The 20,062-nt window shown below is 40.3% G+C and overlaps 2 protein-coding genes across 6 annotated transcripts; both read right to left on the bottom strand.

The window, feature by feature from the left end:
• Positions 1-151: 151 nt before the first annotated feature.
• On the bottom strand, positions 152-3,230 carry LOC124051391 (glycolipid transfer protein-like). Its single transcript, XM_046374716.1, has 5 exons — positions 3,032-3,230; positions 2,523-2,581; positions 2,247-2,380; positions 1,997-2,147; positions 152-1,756 (listed from the first exon to the last, which is right to left on the bottom strand). The coding sequence occupies exons 1-5, from the start codon at positions 3,132-3,134 to the stop codon at positions 1,574-1,576; spliced, it is 630 nt and encodes a 209-aa protein (XP_046230672.1). The 5' UTR covers positions 3,135-3,230; the 3' UTR covers positions 152-1,573.
• A 410-nt stretch (positions 3,231-3,640) lies between these two features.
• On the bottom strand, positions 3,641-18,081 carry git2b (G protein-coupled receptor kinase interacting ArfGAP 2b). 5 transcript variants are annotated; one of them, XM_046374710.1, is made up of 20 exons: positions 17,803-18,081; positions 17,092-17,225; positions 16,840-16,952; positions 15,244-15,349; positions 14,644-14,730; positions 14,426-14,556; positions 13,264-13,358; positions 13,124-13,169; positions 12,721-12,769; positions 12,549-12,621; positions 12,346-12,443; positions 12,116-12,227; positions 11,653-11,804; positions 11,404-11,556; positions 8,948-9,157; positions 8,694-8,783; positions 7,959-8,041; positions 7,382-7,537; positions 6,158-6,221; positions 3,641-5,878 (listed from the first exon to the last, which is right to left on the bottom strand). In XM_046374710.1, exons 1-20 carry the CDS (start codon positions 17,852-17,854, stop codon positions 5,669-5,671), a joined length of 2,214 nt encoding a protein of 737 aa, XP_046230666.1. In that variant the 5' UTR covers positions 17,855-18,081; the 3' UTR covers positions 3,641-5,668. The 5 variants fall into 5 exon arrangements, with proteins under 5 accessions (XP_046230666.1, XP_046230667.1, XP_046230664.1 ...); XM_046374711.1 differs by having other exon boundaries at positions 7,382-7,534; positions 12,721-12,772; XM_046374708.1 differs by having other exon boundaries at positions 12,721-12,772.
• Positions 18,082-20,062: the final 1,981 nt, after the last annotated feature.

The following is a 20,062-nucleotide window of genomic DNA, read 5'->3' on the forward strand; positions in this document are numbered from 1 at the left end:
TTGTTCTCGCTAAGAGACGATTAACTCAGGCTCGGCTCCTCTGGGACAGGAACCAGAGCCACTCCAGCCTCTGGGACACACTTCAGATGAGTAAGACTGGGCAGAGGAAGAGGCTGGTTGATCTGAGGGATTGGAGGACATGAAGAACAGAGCGGATTTCCCTTCAATTTACTTCTGATGTTTTAAAATATTAATGTACAAATTCACGTGTATTAATATTCTTTTCAGCAATCACTCTTAAAAAGAGCAAATCAGACTGTGGTCCACCAAAATAGCTTTTCAAAAGGCACAAATCTGCTCTTGCAAAAAGGCAACATAAATCAAAAGTTCACAGATCAAAGTCTGGAACTGTATCTACATTTCATACAGCGCATGATTTTTAGTCACTAAACATAATTTCGCTTAGTTCATACAGTAGCTACGTCACAAATGGGATTTTGAGATGAAAACTTAGTGAATATCGCCACCTAGAGTATAATTTATGAACTGCAAGATTCATTTCTATTGGGTTACAGTTGTTCAACTAGGTTCAAACACTTTAAGTTACACATTAAAATCTTGTGATAAGAATAAGAACACATTTGATCAGTCAATAATCCAGAACTAAAGAGCCCATCTTAAAGTATCCACACAGAAAATGTAGATCTGACAAACAGATTATTCTTGAATTTCCCTCGTTATCAATAGTATCTATCTATCTATCTATCTTCAGAAATGTGTACAGGAAATTAAAAAAAAAAAGTTTGACATTGTAATTTTTGGGCAAAAGAAGTTAAGTAGTTGAGACATGAACAGAAACAAAATAAGCCACAGGAGAACAAAACACAGGACAACCACGCCTCCTTATTCAACACAAACAAAGCAAAAACTCCACTCAGGTAAAACAGTCACTTCTGCTGACTTCTGTCTTGCATATGAAATAGAACTGCACACATAATAATTCTGAGCTTCCTTACTAAACCCTATGGTGTATTTACCGAGTAACAACAAGGCACTAAGGGGATTCAAGCTATTAAAACACATGTATAATGAGTTGCTAATTTTAATAATTAGTCCTGGAGCTGCTGTGGAGGTAACTGCTGGGCCCAGGAGGCAGACAAGGCCTGAATGTGAGACATTAACAGAAACGCTTTCCTGTAATAACAGTGTTTCCAGTCTTGTACTCTTCTTCTGGTGGAACAGGTGAAAGCCACCTGCTAATGCCATAAATATAGCAGCAACCCACACAATAACACAATTCTGTAGAGGTGTGAGAGCTGCACTGCTGCTCCAACAGTCTTGCAGTTACTTGAAATTAAGTGCAAAAAAAACACCATCTTCTGCTATGATGTCCAAGGCATCATTTTTAAGACCAAATATACAGTGTCAATTAATCAAATCAAAGTAATAAATAGCATACTGAAAGGAAAAAAAAAAACAATCAATCAAATCAAAGCAATCAAAGTCATAAATAGCACTCTGAAATCACATTTTTTTAAAACAACCTTATTAAAGATCCCTGAAAAACCGGACTTCTGAGAGGTCTGACAGACAGCATAATGCTGTGGGACACATCCAGTTGTGTCTCGGGACATCAAACGGTGTAGTCCAGCTCTGCGTTCAGATTTGTGTACATCTCGTAAATGGCGTCCACAGTGGGAGTGTAATTAACCAGGAACTGATGCACATTTGCCAGACATTCCTCTTCTTTCACTTCCTCTCCTTTTGACAGAGCCTTGAGGAAGTTTGATCTGTAGGGAGCTGCAAGTAACGCAGCCTGCAATAGATAAAAAAAAGGTCATGTAAGGTAAGATAAGGATTCTCAAAAGAACAATATAAACTAAAGACAAGCTATGGACACAAGAGTACTAAGAAAAATGTATTACAAGAGGGAAAAATATGGTGTTTCTTGTAAACAAACACCTTACATGATGCAATCTGTTAACGCAGCAAAACTCACTACTGGTGTTGTTCATTAAATTAAGAATAACGAGAAAAAGGAGACGTTTTCCCTCACATGAAAAACCTTCTGTACAATCCAGCCGTGGTATTTCTTCAGGGCCTGTTCGTAGGCTTTGACGACATTAACCCGAATTAAGTTGGGGTTGTTCTCATCCCTTTCTCCATCTGCCAAACTCTGCAGGAGGATCTGTATGAAACGGAGACCTCTGCAGGAGAGACCCAGTAAAAACAAACAAACAAAAAAGGCTGCAGTTGAACAGCTCAAAGTTCAACACATATGATTATGACATCCACATAGTGCTCACCTTTTCAGCCACATCAGAGCCAGCGTTGCTCCAACTTTAGGCCATTCTGCTGCATGGGCTTCTCGCTCTGCCTCCACGATGGCCTGCAGGGTCACATACTTCTCAGGATCCTTAAGATATACGGTTTTAATTTTCTGAAAAAAAAAAAAAAAACATTAGACATTTCAGTTGAGTTTGCAGGTATGAGCTGACCTATTGGGCTCCCAACGCAGGGGCACGAAAACCTCCCCAGTGCAGCAGCAACAGCACACAAACACACACAGATCTGTATCTTACCACAATATTCCCATTAATGTCTGACTTGATGACTGCAAATACTTTTGATCCCAAACAGTCTGAAACAAAAACAAAACAGACGTTTTTATGAGAGCAAAGCAATAAAATATGAATAACTGCACCACACGTGTACCAGGTTCAAAAAAAGGAGGAGGGGAGGGTGAATATAAATCAGTCACATGCGCGTCAAACAGAAAATGCAGTGAATGCACAGTTAAGGCACAATGAGGTCAATGTGTGCTCTGTTCAATGAGTAAACAAAGAGTTTCTCTATAGGCTACATGGCCGCAGCTGGTTCAGACCCTCACCCCCCACCCCCCACACCCACCCGTGACCCCGCAGCCCGCTTCTGCTTTACGTGAAACAACTCCACACCGCCTTCAGACAGGCGACAAATCGTTTAAACACGCCATGAGGAACAAGTCGGCAAAGTATGAAGCGTGAAACCGACCGTGCCGCGTCCCACCATCACGCATAGCTTCATCGACTTCGGCTGGAAGTATACTCACCGAAAAAGGAAGGCAGATGTGAGACAGCCTCCAGGAACGACTTCGTGTCCACCGACTTGTCAGGAGGCAGCTCGCTGAATTCGTTATCCAGGAGAAGAGACATGGTGCCGCCGTGTGAACGCCGCGGTACAAGCAGCAGACGCGAGCAGCTCTCGGCTGGGAAAGAACCCGGAACTCTTTTTCTTGTCAGATGGGTGGGGAAGCGCCACCAGCCCCCTATCACTTTCGTCTTTCTCCAACAGGTGGGGAATTCTACAGGGGCGTGTTGAAAACCGCTGTATATCCACAACACACACAACACACACACTCTAACACGACTATGAGCCAGCTGAGGTATGAATTATACTTTATTATACCTAAGGCAGGGATTGTTTTCAACCACAGAGGCAGTGGTAGGCTTTAAGTTACACGGAATTCAGCGTCAGGTTGAAACCAGGGGTGGAGAGTAACCGAATACCCGCACTTTAATCGCTGTAACTCAGTAGTTACTTCGTGCACTTTTTCAAAAGTAGCCTTTCATATAAGTAGTATTGTATACGTATACACACGCACATTTTTTTCTGAAAAGTTGATGTCATAAGAAATAAAATGCGCCATGAGTAAGTCGGGGTTTGTTTTTGCCAAAACAGCCTGAATACATCTGATATGAGCACTGGTTTCATGGTCCATAACGCACAGGAGTTGAGCTACTGTTCCATCACATAGAAGGATTATTCTGTGGGAACTGTTGCATAGGTTTTCATTAAAAACAATGTTTCAGTGGGGGGGAAGGGGAAAGTATCTGCTGGCTAATCCCAACACAATCTGCATGACCATAACAGGAAAGAACATTAAAAAAGGAGTATATATATATATACATATAAATATAAATCCTATACCATTAAATCTAGTTGACATGGCACAAAATGAGGACCTTGAGTAAAACCTTTTATTTTGTCCAATTAAAAAAAAAAACAGTTAAGATTTTTGAAATGTTTTAATAATTATCTATGACATCCAGTGCTGATGTTTACTTTAAACCTCTTTTACCTCCGCAGGCTTCTTACTGAGAAAACTTTCTAATAACCCATTTTAGAAATGATCACTGAAATAGATATAAATTGCTCAGGGGAGAGAGGCTGGACATTCATAGTAAAATGGTCACAATAGCACTGGCTCGTTCGTAATTAGAAGATGACACAAATAACTGCTACTGTCGTCAAAGGATAAACTCTGTACTCTTCACTGAATACTGTCCAACACCAGTAATATCCCTTTTAACAAAGTAATACAGAATTTTGTGTATCCCACTTGTACAGGGTATTCTCGTTCTCTGTCCACCCCTGGTTGAAACTTATCTGGCTTTACAACAAGAAGTGACATATTAGACCCAAGTTCTACAACAGGTACTCTAACAGAGGGCACATTTACTTTATCAGTGATTGTAAACCATAGGTGTATTTGACCACAGGCAGCATCTAACACACTGGAGTTACAGCACCACACCAAATAAACAAAGATCACAAGTTGCCTACAACTTTACTGCCAGCTGAGACGTCCTGAACCTCAGAACAAAAGTTAGTCTGTGAGGAGCATCATGGTTAACAAAAGCTTATGAAAATAAACACTGATACTTCGTTAGAGGTATGACATACAGTTTATAAATAGAATAGCATTTGGGTTATTTTGATAAAGAATTACATGGATACATACATCTTATATATTTGCATAATGCTATTAAAATTGATTCAAAACGGTTTCACGCGGGCCATCAAGGCCATCTCTCTCTCTCTTTCTCACACAAACACACACACACACACACACAACATCAGAAGTATGGCTGTAACATAACTCCAAAAACTACTGATACTTTACTTATAAACACATTTTCAACCAGAATGGAGGGACTTGAACAGTGAAAACACCTGCTGCAGCTGCTGGATGGAATGGGAGTTTGCACACTCTTCCTACTGCTGGCCTTACGCGGTGCTCGATGCACTGAAGCTTTTTTTTTTTTATATATATAAATCACAGTTTGCTTGCTAAACAAACATCTGAACTCTAAGCAAGCGGCATCACAATGATTCAAGAGTGAAATACTGTCATTGCACCTTAAAAACATTTGAAGTGGTTAGAGGACAACGGACTGATGTCAGTGGTGTACATTAAGCTTCATCTGTTCCGATCCTTGATGCTAGGTGTCTTTTGTCCTCTCTGGCTGTTCAGACAAGCCTCACACACGACCTTAAGGACCACAACTGATGACCTCTAGCAGAAAAGTACAATGTACAACTGCTTGTTGTTGTTATTGTTTTATATATACACAACATTTGGAAATGGTGTGCAAATTGTTCTCTATTTATGAGGTAAAGGTGCAGATTCTATCCTACATCTTTAAAGTTTGCTGTATTACCACGATACAAAAACAACAAAATAAATAAATATTTTGATTTATCTGTAATTTTTCATGGTGCATCTTTTCTTTCTTTATTTTTGTTTTATTTTTTTTAATTTTCCCACCTCGAGGAATGTGTTAGAATGCACTGATTAATATGGGGAAACAAAAAAAAAATGGTGTTAACACTGACTAAGCTGAAATTAGCAACTTGATTGATAAACTATATTTTGAGTATATCAGGAATGTCTTTGGAATTTTAATTAGTTGTTGTTTTCTTTGGTTGTCACAGTGACAAGTTGTTTGGCAGCTTTGGCAATGTCATAGGCGCACTGGATGACCTGCTGAGTGACCAGCTGGATGTCCGACGGGCAGGGATTGTGCTCTGCCGCCTTCTGGCACTCTCCGTGGAGCCGGCTGGCGCTCGAAGTGAGCAGACACAGAGACCCTCGCACAGTCTCCGAGGACGGCCTCTGTGAGGGAAAGGAGGGATGATGGAGACTCGATAAGGGACAGATGTGACAAGGTGCATAAATAAACTCTTCTTTGTAGTCAGTGGGTTGTGTGTGTGTGTGAGTAAACATAAAACAAAGAAATCCAATCAACAGTAAACATAAAACCAAGTAATGCAATGCACAGGGCAAACCCCATATAAACAAGTCAGTTTAGATTCCTGTTGACTGCATTCAAACAAACAACAAAGCCCTGAATTGCTCAGGGACACCGAGCTCTTGCGGTGGGAGTCCTCTTACCTTGGGAAACAGGGCAGCCATCTCTGTCACAGCCATACAGATCTTTTCTGAACAAGGCAGGAAACTGCAAGAGACGGACACGAGCATTCTTCATCATAAAACTAAATAAGAGCAAACTGCACATTCAGTTAAGAAATATTAAATTCTTCTGCTTCACTCAGCAGCGCACTCATCTCAATCTACTCTCTACAGTGCCAACTTTCCAGAAAAACTGTCACAAAACCACAAAAGATGAGCAAACACAACACTGGGTTAGCAGACAGTGCAGTCATAGAGGTTTAAATATGTCAGCATCATGACTTATGTAAAACTGAAAAACCGAGACCAATTTCCTACCAAAGGAGACCAATAATCACACTGGAAAGCCCTGCATTAGAAGAGTGATAAGTTGGAAAAAAGTACTATCATTATATTCATATATATACTATAGCATTTGTACAGAAGTCAAGGCAACAAACACACTATGAGTGTGAACACAAGTGAAGTCAGCTACAATATTTCACACAAAATTAATGACTTTCCATAATCTTCATCATTGTGAATACTGATTAATAGGTAGAAACTGTACGTAAAAATATTTAAATTGGAGAAAATGGTTAATATCTCATGTCATGATAAAATAAGGAACATTAAGAATAGGAAACAGGAACTCGATGAATGGTACTTCCAGGAAACCTCTAATTTGCTGTGATATGGTAGATATGGTAGATATGGCAGGTCACAGGGGAGTACATCGTCACGTGGAGTCTGTTTACTGTCAGCTGCATTTAAAGACTAAAGGTTTACCCTCAGCAGACACAATTGCTAAAAGTGCCAGTTGTTGGGGCTCAAAAATCACTGGCTCTCCATACTGGACCCGACTGCTGCTGGCTTAGTATAATCACTGCAATCGACTTGCAGGTCAGGTGTAAATCAGTCACTGGCTAGCTGGTTACGAATGAATGAAACCCAGCAAGGTTCTGAGCCCTGAGGACAACTGCTGAAAACCACTGACCTGGAAGCAGCTGAGTTAGAGGATGAAACAGCATTTACCCTCTTCAAAAGGATGATGGAAACGACAGACAGTTCAAGCTGTACAGCACAGCACATCAAATAATGACAAGATGTGACTTTTAAGTATTATCACCCAACCTGTAAGATATCTGTTGTTTTAGAAATAGAAGCTTACAATTTCTGTCCTTTTTTGTAACATAACTTATTAATGATCTTTTAATCATAAACTACCTTTCATGTTTGGTCTCCTGGGCAGCTCTCAGAAGCTCCTGTATATTCTTAGTGATCTGCTCCGTCTTACAGATGACGTCCTCTGTGCATGGCAGGGTGGCATCTTCCTCCCCCTCCTCCCCTGGCTCCACCGCATCAGGGGCTGGAACCGGGCTGCTACAAATGAAAAGAAAATGACTCACTGCTGCGTGCATCGCAACTCATGAAGACGCAGGTTTATATACTTCATCCTACCGCAGTGTGTGTAAATGGATAAAAAAAGACGTAGATGACTTACGCAGGGCCACTGCACATATGTTAAGATGCTTCCTTTAAGAAACATTTTATTTCACTATATACTCCATGCACCTTGTAACTTATTTTCAATGAAATCAATTAAAGATTTGGTGCGTGCTGTTAATGTATTAATATGAAGAACCAATTAGCTGAGGTTTTTATTTGCGTTGCCTGAGTAACATAAAAATATACAAGTGAACAGTGTTTGAAATCTACAATTTGTCTATAATAAAAATAATATAGAGCTAGTTTCACAATCAGTGCCCGTTTTGCATGTGGATACTGAGTTACATTCTCTTACACAGTCTCCTCCAGTTCAGAGTGGTTGGGCGTAGCGTCGTAATCATTTTCCAGCATGATACTCTGTCCTTCCAGACTACAGCCCTATAGAGACATGAATGAATTACAATCATTCAAACACAATATACTGTACACGATTAGCTCGAACATGTTACAAAAGCAGCTACTGGCACATACAAATCAGAATCATGCATTTCTGAAATCAAACCCAAATTCGCACTGATCAGACATTTGGTATGAAAGCACGTGAAGAGGAAATGACAGGAAATGTACATCCAAGTCATTGCAGTGTACAGCAGTGGATGCGATTAGTAGATGCCAAGAAATCCTGATGTAAACTGTGGGTTCACTTAAATGCAGCTAAGACTAATAAGCACACTGTGATGAGCCATTTTCTCTGTCCTTCGCAGATACTGTCCTTTGCTGTGTGATCCTCTGAACAGCTTTCTCTGGCACAACACTTCGTCATCACCACTGATGCTGACTTGAGCCAAAGCTGCCCAGGTTAAAGGCACTCTGTGGACAAAAAGCTGGAGTAGTTCAGATAGCTGAACTGAAGCAGAGGCCCTGTGGTGCATGCAGGCAGGCAGGCGATACTGTTTTTTTTTTTTTTTAAAAAAAGCAGTTTTTTCAGACACAGGTCAGGAGAGAGAAGACTGTGGGGTCAAGCAAGTGGGACAGCTTTCACTGTCCCCTCAGGGCTGCCTCTGAACCGAGGAGAATTTCAGTACTTAACCCTTCGAGATCTCTCATCCCACGACCAGGACAGGGAAGAGGGGAAGGTAGGGAGGGAGGAAGCAGCCGTCCCCAAAGGACCCCTCCCAATCTAGAAAGGGGTCAAACCAAGTTGAGCATACTCATATTGAGATGCAATGACTGAATGAATGAATGAATGAAGAAAAAAAAAACACAACACCAGCCCCAAGCCAGGCATCATTATTTTATCTTGTCAGGACAGGCCATCAGGGACAGTGGTGCTTCTGTGCTTACATTGCTTGGGAAGGGTTGTAATATGACCCCATCCTCGTGCCGGGCCGTTTCGACTCGGTGGGGGTACTGCCTCGGACTAGAGCCCGTCTCATACATGGACATGGCGCGGCCTCCACGCGATTGGTGTCGACCAAAGGGCCCCTGGAGGTGTTGTTGTCCGCTGGGGGTCTGCCATCGCAGTGTTGAGTTTTCAGTCTGCAGGGAGTTCAGCTGTAGAGAACAAAACATCTTTCAAGTCAACTGTAGCTGGGGGATGATCTCCTTACAAAAGCCCAGCCAGACATGAATAATAGAGTAGAATACAGCCAGGCCTCCAGAAGAAAAGCAATCCTCTATGCTGAGTTCACGGTCACCTCTCTTTTGTTTCTGGAATCTTTTCAACGTTTTTTCTAGCAACAAAAGGTTTGTTTCTTTGACAAATAACATGCTGACACTGTTGATACTGTTGATAAGAACTCCTGAAGTACGACCCCCCCCTTGAGAAACTGCTACGCAAGTGGGTGCCCATATTTACATGAACAGCACTGGAAACTAAAAAGAGTGATGGGAAACATGACTTTCAGCTTTTTTGTCCACATTATTATGCAAATTATCATAAAGTCATAACATATTATCTTTTGGGATACAAGTTAAAGTACAAAACCTTTAAAGATTGAGGTTAGAGACACAGAAGGCAGTGCTCCCAGGATAAAGATATTGGCACACTTTCAAAGTACAAATTTACACTTTTTTTTTAAAATATGTCCAAATACACCCTTTTAGTGAATTTGAATAACTCATACACAGTGCACATTAGGTGACTCAATCGCCTTCCTAGTGAAGGAAATAAAACTGTATGGTGGTTGACCCACTTCAATGGAAAACAATGTCTCCTTACATTTAACATCAGGTAAACATAAGAAGCACTGTAGAGACAATCCAGTCACAACAACCTTTTGACTTATAATCACAGAAATGTACACATGACAGTCTCAATTTTTACTAAAAAAATTCTGCCAGGATAATTTCTAGGAGTGGAATAATAATCCTTACATTCTTCAGATTTTCTCATTAAACAGTAATTAAACCTACAGTTCGGTTTAGTTACAGTTGTGAAAATATACAAAAACAAAATTAAAATAGTTCGCAAATTAGGGTTTAATGGGGGCAAAAAAAGGGTAGGAATGGACACGCTTCTGTCAGAGCAGTATGGTTAAGGAGCAACTAAACCAGCAGGAGAGGGCAGTGCACTGGCTTCATACTGCCTGTCAGCCAATGGAAGAAAGAAGTCACTTCATCATTTTATCCTAATAGACAATTTTGTCCTTTTGACCTTTAGATGAAAATACTGTATGATTTCTTGGGTTATGGCCAAAAACTTTCTGTGAGGTCAAGGTGGTCATCAAATTCAAATAAGTTCATCCTTGAGCCCAAGTGGATGTTCGTGCCAGATGTAATAAAATTTCCTGAAGACTCACTGAGAAGTGAAGTCTCAATGAGTCTTCCAAGGCATTAACATAATGCCTTGTGGCCACAGCAGCTATCGCTACACAGAGCCATACAAAGCCAAGTGTAAAGGCACCCAAGAAACATTTGAAACCGATTGCAATGTGATTGCCAAATCCTGAAAAGGTGTAAATACATCTGCCATTTGGTAGAAATATATTTTACCAAAGTAGTAGTGAAAACAAGAGCTGCTGGTGATCATTTGTGTCACTAGATTAGTGGAGTAGCGGCAGAGATTTCAACAAAGATTTTAACAGAAAAGTGAAACTGAAAAAAAAAACATGCATGTCTATTTGGGATCTTTTTGTGTTTCTAAGAAACTGATGTGACAGGATATTCCTGGATCTATAAATATACAGATGGGTTGTGTGTTGCTAATGCCTGCCACATGCCTTCTGGAGGTGTCGGTGATCTAATTGTATGAATATTTTTGTAATGGCAAGAGCAGAGTTGATAACTCACCCACACTAAAACTCTCATAACGACAACATTTAAGTAGTTGCTACCTGATGACTGATCATAATGTCTGCTGTTATAACCGTGTTGATTAGCATTTGGTTCTTTCGACATCTAACTCGGAATCTTCACAGTTTTAGATGACCAAGAATTTCTCAAATAGGCTGAGTCTGTCACATTCAAACATGCGTGAGCTGAACATAATCAAACTACTAAATATCTAACACAACAACTGATTAATAACAATTAACACAAACATTATTTTTAATTAAAGAAATGAAAAGGCTTCCCATACACAAGTAACAAGAATCAGAGAGAATTTAAACACCACAAATGCAGTGCAAAGTGACCTGTCATTATTGATTTTGAAATATAACTGTGTGCCACCATCTAATTAAAAGAGATGGAAATCAAAGTATGGGAGCATAATGAGTTCGATCACATTCCTGCAAACATCAAAGCGTCAGCACCACAATGTGCCGCTCTGCTTTTTATTTACAAGCGAATTTACCAACCTTGCTCTGCATTAACCGCAGCTCTTCACTAAGGTGACAGTTGACTTTAAGAAGCTGTTGTATTTTGGCTTCTGATGCGGTGAGGGCACTCTTCACCTCCATAAATTCCTGCACTGTGATTGGTCCATCGGAGAGGTCAGAGGACTCTGAGCTCTGCAGTACAAGCATAAATTTGAGGGGGTTTAAGAAGTAAAGCATGACGCATTTTAATATCTTGATGGTAGAAGGTTACAAAAAAAAGACACCAACCTTGGTTCTTCTATCATTGCAGCTGTCCCCACACGAGGCCTCTTGCACTGGATCTTCATCAGACGCCACACTGTCGTAATCCGGCTGGTCGTTGTCTTGGTTCTCACTGTTATGCCGACTGTCGATTCCCCGGAGGATCAGCTCCACGTTGTCTGACGGCACACCACCAGATCAAAGCATTAGTGATCAAACATGCTCTACCACCTACAGGCAGCTGTATAAATCAAACAGCACAGCAACACGTCTTCTTTTGCGTTTACTGAATTCAAAAGTCAGGACTCACTCACTCTTTATTACCCTTAACAATCTTCCTTTAAAATATATGAAAATGCTTAATAGAGTTTTCGTTATTACAGCCAAAATCCACAATCTGTGTTTGGAGATGTTTCTGCAATAAACATCAGTACGTATGTATTAGCAAGGAACTTCAAGGTTTCTTGAAAAAACAAAAGACAAACAGTACCTTTGGGACTTTCACAGGAGTTACCCCACTGTCGTCGCTTAGCGTCAGTTAAAATATCGATGACAAGGGTGGCAAATTCGTGAGCACTAAACCTCGCCAGTTTTTGACGGCCCTGAGAAAACAAACATATCAAAACACGAAACAAACTAAACACGGCAGCACCGTTAAATCCAGTTTTCATGCAACACAGTGAAGTTTAAACAGGGGCGACACAGGGTGCAATCACTTGCCTGGTTTCTGGTAGATGAGTACTCTGGATTGACAGGCAGAAAAGGCACAACTGTGGTGTCTGTTACAAGTGTGCTGTGGTTCTGAGTGGCCAACCATACTGAAAAACACAATATAAGATAAACAGAAAACATAATATTAACTACATGCATAAACAGCATTATATAATTTACAGGTATATTTTTTACGATGCCTTAAATTTTACCTGCATCCGTTTCTCTTCTGTCAACTTCATCATAAACATCCATGGCAAGTTCTTCAAACTGATGGTTGCTTAGCTGCAACAAAATAAAACAAAATTTCTGGTTCAAAACACCTCAGTACCACCTTAATAAGAAAGTATTTCAGACTTCCAGTCACATGTAAAAATGCCTCACCGACTGAAGTTTCTTCTTTGCAGCTTTTGCAAATTCTGACAAATCCAGGCTGCTTTGGACAAAAATTCAAATTCAAGTTGATTATTTTTATTTTGACATAATTCCACACAGAGAGACTTACATTAGCAAAACTAACAAGCATACTTACTTATTTCTTATCCATCAAAAGAATGCAGCATAGGAAAAATAAGATTCGAATTATTTCGTGAACGTCTATCACACCTTTACACAGAGCAAAAGCAAATCTTATAGCGCTGATTAGTAGCCAGGAGGCTGTTAGAGCTAATAATATCACATTCTCTGTGTAATACAAGATCTCAACCTCTGTTGCAGTAAAACATATATATATATATATATATATATAACACAGAAAACCCTCTATGGCTCAAAACATAACTATTACCTGTCTGCCATCTGTGGGATGATGAAATGTTGCCCGTTTCTGTGATCTACAACACAACAAAAACACAAGACAGATCAACTACTTCAGAAGATGAACATCAGCTGTCAAATGCAGCAGCTTTGTTTGGTGTGCCTACTTACCTGGTCTTCTACCACAGAGGTAAAACGTTAACCGGTCAGTGAGTTCGTACTGTATCTCCACTAGCCTCTCCGCCAGCTCCTGATGCCCAGCTTGTCTGCACAGATAAGGAACAAAAGGTCGTGTTTCAGAAAAATGGCTGTGTGCTAAAGGCTAAAGACTGCCTCAGGTAGGATGCCTTTAAATTAAACCATGGCAAAACCTTGTGCCTGTGAAGCTCACAAAAGCAATACATTTCTCATAAAGAGTACAAATTTAAAGTAAAAACCACAGAACTGAAGTGGAATTTCTGTGGGTGTTAGCCATTCATGGTGACAAGTCATGTTTAAACACCACCAAGCCTCTGTATGATGTTTCTGTTATTAGAAACATCATAAAATATACTTTGTGCTTCTGTTTCTTTAAATTAAAAAAAAGGAGTGATTCTTAAGCTCACATTACTGCGCAATGCAAATATTGTGTATTTTTTCCAACTTTCCAACTCTTGCCAAACTGACTAGCTGAGTCAGCTAGCACACTGAGCAACAGTTCCTTCCTCTACTGCCTCATTTAGTCATACTCTTATTGAATTAGTCAGACAGATATAATGCCAGTGGATCAGTGTCTAACGTTCATTGTAGTGTGAGGCATGCTAAACATTTTAGTCATTTCAGCTAGAGCCTGTTTATTCCGCTTTCTGAGTATTTCCATCTGTTTTTGACAGTTTCTGTTAACCTTCTGCCACACTATATGCACGATAATCTGCAAAACTTCCTTATTAACACCTCAATACACAAATAGAATGCACTTTATATATGCAGCACTGTGCATGTTTCAGTCAACAAAAGTGATGTGTATCATTTCCTGTGGCACAGGCACCAGGGTGTGAACCACAACGACTGTAAAAACTATCAGTAGTTTTCAATACTTTCTACACAGCAACACTGTGAGAATATACAACAGAGGGTGACAGAGGTGGCCAGTGAAATTGCCTGACTATGACTTACAATACGCTTCGCTGTTTCAAAACAATATATCCCATATTGTGGCATCTCTAAAATCACATTGCTTTGGTAGAAGTATACAGTCTTGGAACAAACCCACCTTTGCTTCCCTCATACCTAAAAACATCCATTAAGAGAACAAATAAAACGAGATAAATTAAAAACGTAAGCTCTGTTTTACCTTGCATAATCGATGGGGGTCTTTCCACTTGAGTCCAGGGCCCCGGGATCAGCTCCATAAACTGCCAACAGTTCTGCTTGTAACATTTGTCCTGCTTTTGCTGCTATGTGTAGTGGGGTGTTTCCTTTCTCCTGTTGTTCCAAAACACAACACAATAATGAAGTATTAGTATCATGTCAACTTAAACATTTTTATGTTCCTTATTCCACTGCACTTACTGGATGGAAGAAGTTGGCCTGGGCTCCCAAAGATAAGAGACGTAGGCAGGTCTCCAGGTTTCCAGTCCGAACACTGGAATGGAGTTGCTGAAAAGAGATCGACAAGTAGTTTGTTTGTGTGCCTACAAACAGTGCTGGCTTCACTAGCTTTTCTCTTTCTAAATAACATTATTACTAGACATGTCTACTATGCAAATAATCCAACTTGTCCTTAAATCTCTTGTAAGAAATAAAGGAAAATGCAAAGCACAAATTCATTAAGAGTGTGAAACAGAGGCAGCTGTTGTTGCAGCTGAGATAAGACAGTCTAGCGGCGAAAGTCCAAGAAAAGGTGTCAGTATGTCACAGCTGCACTGAATGCTAAATATCAACCTATAAATAGGCCAAACAATGTTTAAACTTTTTATTAAGTGGTGTGGTATCAAAGTTAAAAACCAAAAAAGGGTAAAGCAGGCAACATGTGGTGTTCTGAAAAGAAATGTTAAGGTGTTTATTTTATTCTTCTTATTATGCTTATTCTTGCATCTAAAAAAAAAAACATTGGCAAATGAAGAATGTGGAGAAGTTACCACAAAAGACAAAAAAAGAGCAAGTTCCCACCTTACTGAGGTCTTTTGCGGTTACACTGTCATCTTCCCGACAAGGCATCCGATGAACATATGCCAACATCTGATATTTGGCCTTGATGAACTCTGTCTTGTTGGGACTGGTGGAAACAACAGAAGATGCTCACAACTAATTCCAAGAGCACTGAAAATATGTATTAAGTATTATATTATACTATAATGATTATAAAAATGATTCTTGATGCATCTTGTTAATTAAAAATGATTGATTTCTGAGCAAAGCCCTACTTGCAACTTTTAAAACATATCATATGTGTAATTATGCATAATTTAAATACAACAGATGGATTTACTTCTATTATCTTTGCACAGCAAAAGTCAAGAGGGAGCCTTGCTTAGGACAAAAAAACGTCATGCACGCGTTAATGTCACCGACTGGTTCAGGCCCAAGGAGCATACAGAGGGATCACTATGTCAAGGATTGGGTTTTGAATTCTTGATCATTAACTTATCTGCATTGAAACATAATCTTTCAAAAGAAAAGCGTGACGCATCTAAGAACTGATTTTTCCACACCCCTAACTGAAATCAGACACAGTATCTGTAAATTCCTCCATCAAGTAAACCACACCACACCACAGCATGCTGTATACAGCATTCACATCCCAACTTTGAGTATTCCTCCGCACCGACATTATGACCAACTTCATCTCTGCTGATCTGTACAGAGCACAGTACAGCATGCTACACTGTTGGGGAAGCAACAACAAAGCTTTGTTTTTACCATTAATAAATAAGAAATTCCACCCTGCCTGTGAAACCCTCCTTTGTGAATAAGGAAAGCTGAAGCAGCTGCAGGTTTTCTGTAATGTACAGCCCTGCAAACTCCACCCTGAGAGTTCCAGAACAATAAAAAAAAGCACAACCCGCTGTGAAAGGACCTTTTTATACACCTGGAACAATGCAACATGAACTAAACTTAGTTCTGGTTCCTGCAGTTTGAAATGTTCGTAAAGAAACACTCACGAAGTGTTTATAACGTCTCTTTCTGCCTGTTGTCTGGTGATTGAATGCATTTGCTCCAAGCAGGAGGGTCGAACTCAACATGGCAGTGTTTATATGCGACTGACTGTTTATCTTTATCCCACCAGCCAGACACCAGACAGACAGATTGTTTATACCTGCCAGTGGATGTGGGTGACTACATCACATCTCTCATTTTCTTTTTTTGTTATGAGTTACAGTACCTACTGTTTGTATAAAAGGCAGTCATAATAAGGGAAAAGCTGCAAAACCCTTTAAGATTCAATTCTTTCAAAAATCACTCAGTTAATCAGCTAAACTGTCAAATCAATATCAAATCATATGGCTGGTATGCTTAAAGTATTTCAACTTGCATTTAACATTCATCTTTCATACATTTTCCCAGCTGTAAGATGAAGTCACTTCATTTCTTAAATTTACTCCAGACTCACTGGCCATGAGTCATGCTTGTGGCACCAAGGGCCGATTTTGCATGTTCACTGACCTTAACTATGAAAATCAATGTCGCCAATAGAGCTTTATATCAAAGTGCAAGCAAGCGTACCAAAATCAGCACTGACACATGGAAATCCTTAAAAGCACTTACTGAACTCTGTCCTGGGGGTTGGCTTTGCGCTTCCCACTCACTGAAGAAGAAGGGTCCAGCAGACTATGCTCCCATATGGAATTAGCTCCATTGCCATACAGTGTCTGGACCATCTAAAACACACACAGATACATACATTATATATGAGGCTGCATTATAGTCACTCGACGGTGCGTTTGATTGTGCAGCCACTGTTTTATTAGATTCCACACATTCGTATCTATTCGATGTTTTGTGTCCCTGTCTCCTCACCTGTAACTGGGAGGATGGCCATGGAGAATGAGTCAGATGTCTAACTTGAGAGCTGTGTCGCCCCAGACCTCGATGGATGCTGCAGCACTCATCGCAGATCAACACACCCCTATTAACAGAGGCCCAGCGAGGCTCTAGAATAAGAAGCAAATGTTAGATAACCTCGCAGTCTGACAGTAGATGATTATAACTTACACACAAGCTTAAACTGAAGCTTTTGTGGTAATTGACACAATCTAACCACACGATGCTACTCGCTAACTGGCAGCAACACATAACGCTTCCTAATGTCTTCGACGGATCCAAAATCACAAATGCAACCAGGCGTAGGTCTGCTGTGCGACAACACCAGCTACTCGTTTCATGGAGGTTAGGCTTAGCGAGCTGGGTAATTAATCTGGGTTAATTCATCCGGTTAAACTAACCCAGCGTTAACGTTTCAATTAACCCATCAACGAAGACAATTCAAGCAGAGTTTCAGAATCAGACAAGTTAATGTGATAACAGAGACACCACACATTTTAACAAACATTTCCACGAGAAGAACATTTACAACAATCACAATCAATGCTTGCTGGGTTATTTATCTAATTTGTATTTAGTTATCAGCGTTTGGCAGCGTTAATAAGGCTAGCTAGACCTAAGTTGAAGTAACGCTAGGCACTAGCTGGTTAGCTAGGCAGCTAAAGCTATCCTGTTTGACATCATTACCCGTAGCACTGCAATCAGCGCAGACCTCTCTGCTTCGTACTCGCTTTGACATCCCTCGATAAAAAAAATCTTCAGAGTCCAGCAAAGAGAAATATTTAAGAGTCACGTTACAACAAAGCTTGACAAAGATAAGGCAGGATAGCCCGCCCTAGCAGATTGTATTTAGCGTTTCTGGCAGGCAAAGCAACTCTGTGCTCGTCTGCCCTCCCCTACTGTTGAACAAAGCAGTGTCCCATTCCAACACTCAAACAGCCTCCTCCGTGCCTCCTTGTCTGCTTCCTTCCTTGTTTCCCTTGATGCCTATCTTTTGTAACTACAAGTCGACCACCTCACCTCTTACAGGGGCGTATGTGATAAGTGCAACGTGTACAATACTATATGTGGATATAGTCTCTGTAATAGCCATAAGGCAAGTGGTAGCCTGTTAAAATGTTAGCTTAAGAAGATGAAAATCTGGTATTAGGCAGGCATACAGAAAAAATAATTCACAATCCAATGATCTTGTGAAATATGAGACATTCGAATTAGTTCCCCATCGAAGAACATTAAAGTGCTGCTTACACATTAATACATCGTTAACAGTAGTCAACAGTAGATATGATAAGAACTTGACATTCTAAAATGATGATTTTGCATAATTAGTGCATTTTGTTGTTTAATAGATACTGAAGGATTTGAATTCTTCTTGCACTACTCTCCACCCACCCACACTGTAAAATTATTTCTGATTTTGTTGTTGTTGTTGTTTTGTTGTTTAATTCTCACCAAAAATGCACTTAATTCATGCTCATGTAACTTATTTTTTAGGCATTGTATTTAATGCTAAACTCTTCTCTGGTTCACTTTTTGAACAAAAGAGACAATAGATCTCACTGTCTCCTACCACATGTCAAATGTTGCTTCAAGGTGATTCAGATACATTTCACGCATCATCTCGTTTAGCAGAGCTCACTGCATCTCATGGTATATCCTGGCTTGATGGCCAAGATTCTGGCCATCTAGCAGTCATAAAACCTCCTGCCACTGGACCAGTCTGCAGTAAAAGAGGCACAGTGCTTCTGGCTCAAAACCACCCTGAAAGCCTTTTGCTCACACAAAGCTTCTCATTTCCCTGCTGACAGGGAATTTAGATTGTGTGTCCTGTGGTCTGTGTGTTCACTCATGTTAGTGTTTACAGGAGTGAGATGGGTAATGGGCTTGTCTGAGGTCTGCAATCTATGGCTCCCTTCTCTTTTAATTTCAGGATGTGGCTAGCACCACAATTGTAAATACTCATTGCCTCTTATCTGCTCACCTCAGACCCACTGGTGATCCAGTGTGACCCTGAAAAAGGCCTGAGTGAAAGCAATAGTCTGTATTTACCAGAGATGGTGTTAGACCAGATTTGAATTTAAAGATTGTGTTTCTGCTCCATTTCCATTTGTGATGTTATTGTGAGAGTTTAGCCTCGTTTTAGTGCCGTTTGCTACCTTGTTTGTTGGTACTGTGATATAAAATCCCATGTCCCATAATATAGAAATTTATCCATATCACCACCTGTACTGCACAGAGTACAGGAAATGAGAGCTACGGCCACAAATGCTACAGTGTTGTGTTAATGCTTCTTCTGTCTCAATAAAACCCAAGCATTATGTGTCTCAGCCACTGATAGACTCAGACGGACAGTAATCAGTGCAGTAGTACCCTCTTTGTTGCCCATATGGTAGATAAAAATTGTCATTATTATGCGCCTCTCCCTCATTCCCAGTCTTCCTGTCATTTACTTGCTGTTTACTGTCCATCAACCTGCACACCTGCAACCAATCCACTCATCAAGCTCCAGAGGAATAAATACCCCAGTCTTCACCAGATTGTTCTACTCACCAGTGTGGTAACGCTATGGCCAAGCTTTGTCAGTACTATTTCCTGTAATCTGTCCAATCTTGTGTTTGCCTGTGCTTTAAGTTCATATCTTCCTTTAAACTCTGCCTGCCTCATCCAACATCCTGCCAGTTGGCAACCTGGCCCTGCTTCATCTCCAAATCACCCCCTCATCATCTTTTCAATAAAACTACACTGAACTGTTGCAAGCCCTCTCTGTCTGAGTTCTGCTTTTGCGTTCAAAACTTAATGAAACAGAAATGCCCTCGAGGGCGACATTCCAGTGCCGTATGGTTAAGTTAGTCTAAGCTCCTCTGAATGGTTAAATAACTCACTGTGTGTTTTCATTACTGACATTCAGTGGATGTACTTAAAGCACGAGTCACATAACAAAACAATT

This window comes from Scatophagus argus, chromosome 20 (genome assembly GCF_020382885.2).
Source record: "Scatophagus argus isolate fScaArg1 chromosome 20, fScaArg1.pri, whole genome shotgun sequence".
NCBI classification, from domain to species: Eukaryota; Metazoa; Chordata; class Actinopteri; family Scatophagidae; genus Scatophagus; species Scatophagus argus.

Coding starts and splice junctions, on each gene's coding strand:
- LOC124051391 (XM_046374716.1), bottom strand. CDS start 3,134: ATGTCTCTTCTCCTGGATAACGAATTCAGCGAGCTGCCTCCTGACAAG. Junction 2,582..3,031: donor ACATCTGCCTTCCTTTTTCG/GTGAGTATACTT, acceptor TTTTTGTTTCAG/ACTGTTTGGGATCAAAAGTA. Junction 2,148..2,246: donor GCTCTGATGTGGCTGAAAAG/GTGAGCACTATG, acceptor TCTCTCCTGCAG/AGGTCTCCGTTTCATACAGA.
- git2b (XM_046374708.1), bottom strand. CDS start 17,854: ATGTCAAAGCGAGTACGAAGCAGAGAGGTCTGCGCTGATTGCAGTGCT. Junction 11,805..12,115: donor CTCCTGTGAAAGTCCCAAAG/GTACTGTTTGTC, acceptor GTGTGCCGTCAG/ACAACGTGGAGCTGATCCTC. Junction 8,784..8,947: donor TACAACCCTTCCCAAGCAAT/GTAAGCACAGAA, acceptor ACCCCTTTCTAG/ATTGGGAGGGGTCCTTTGGG.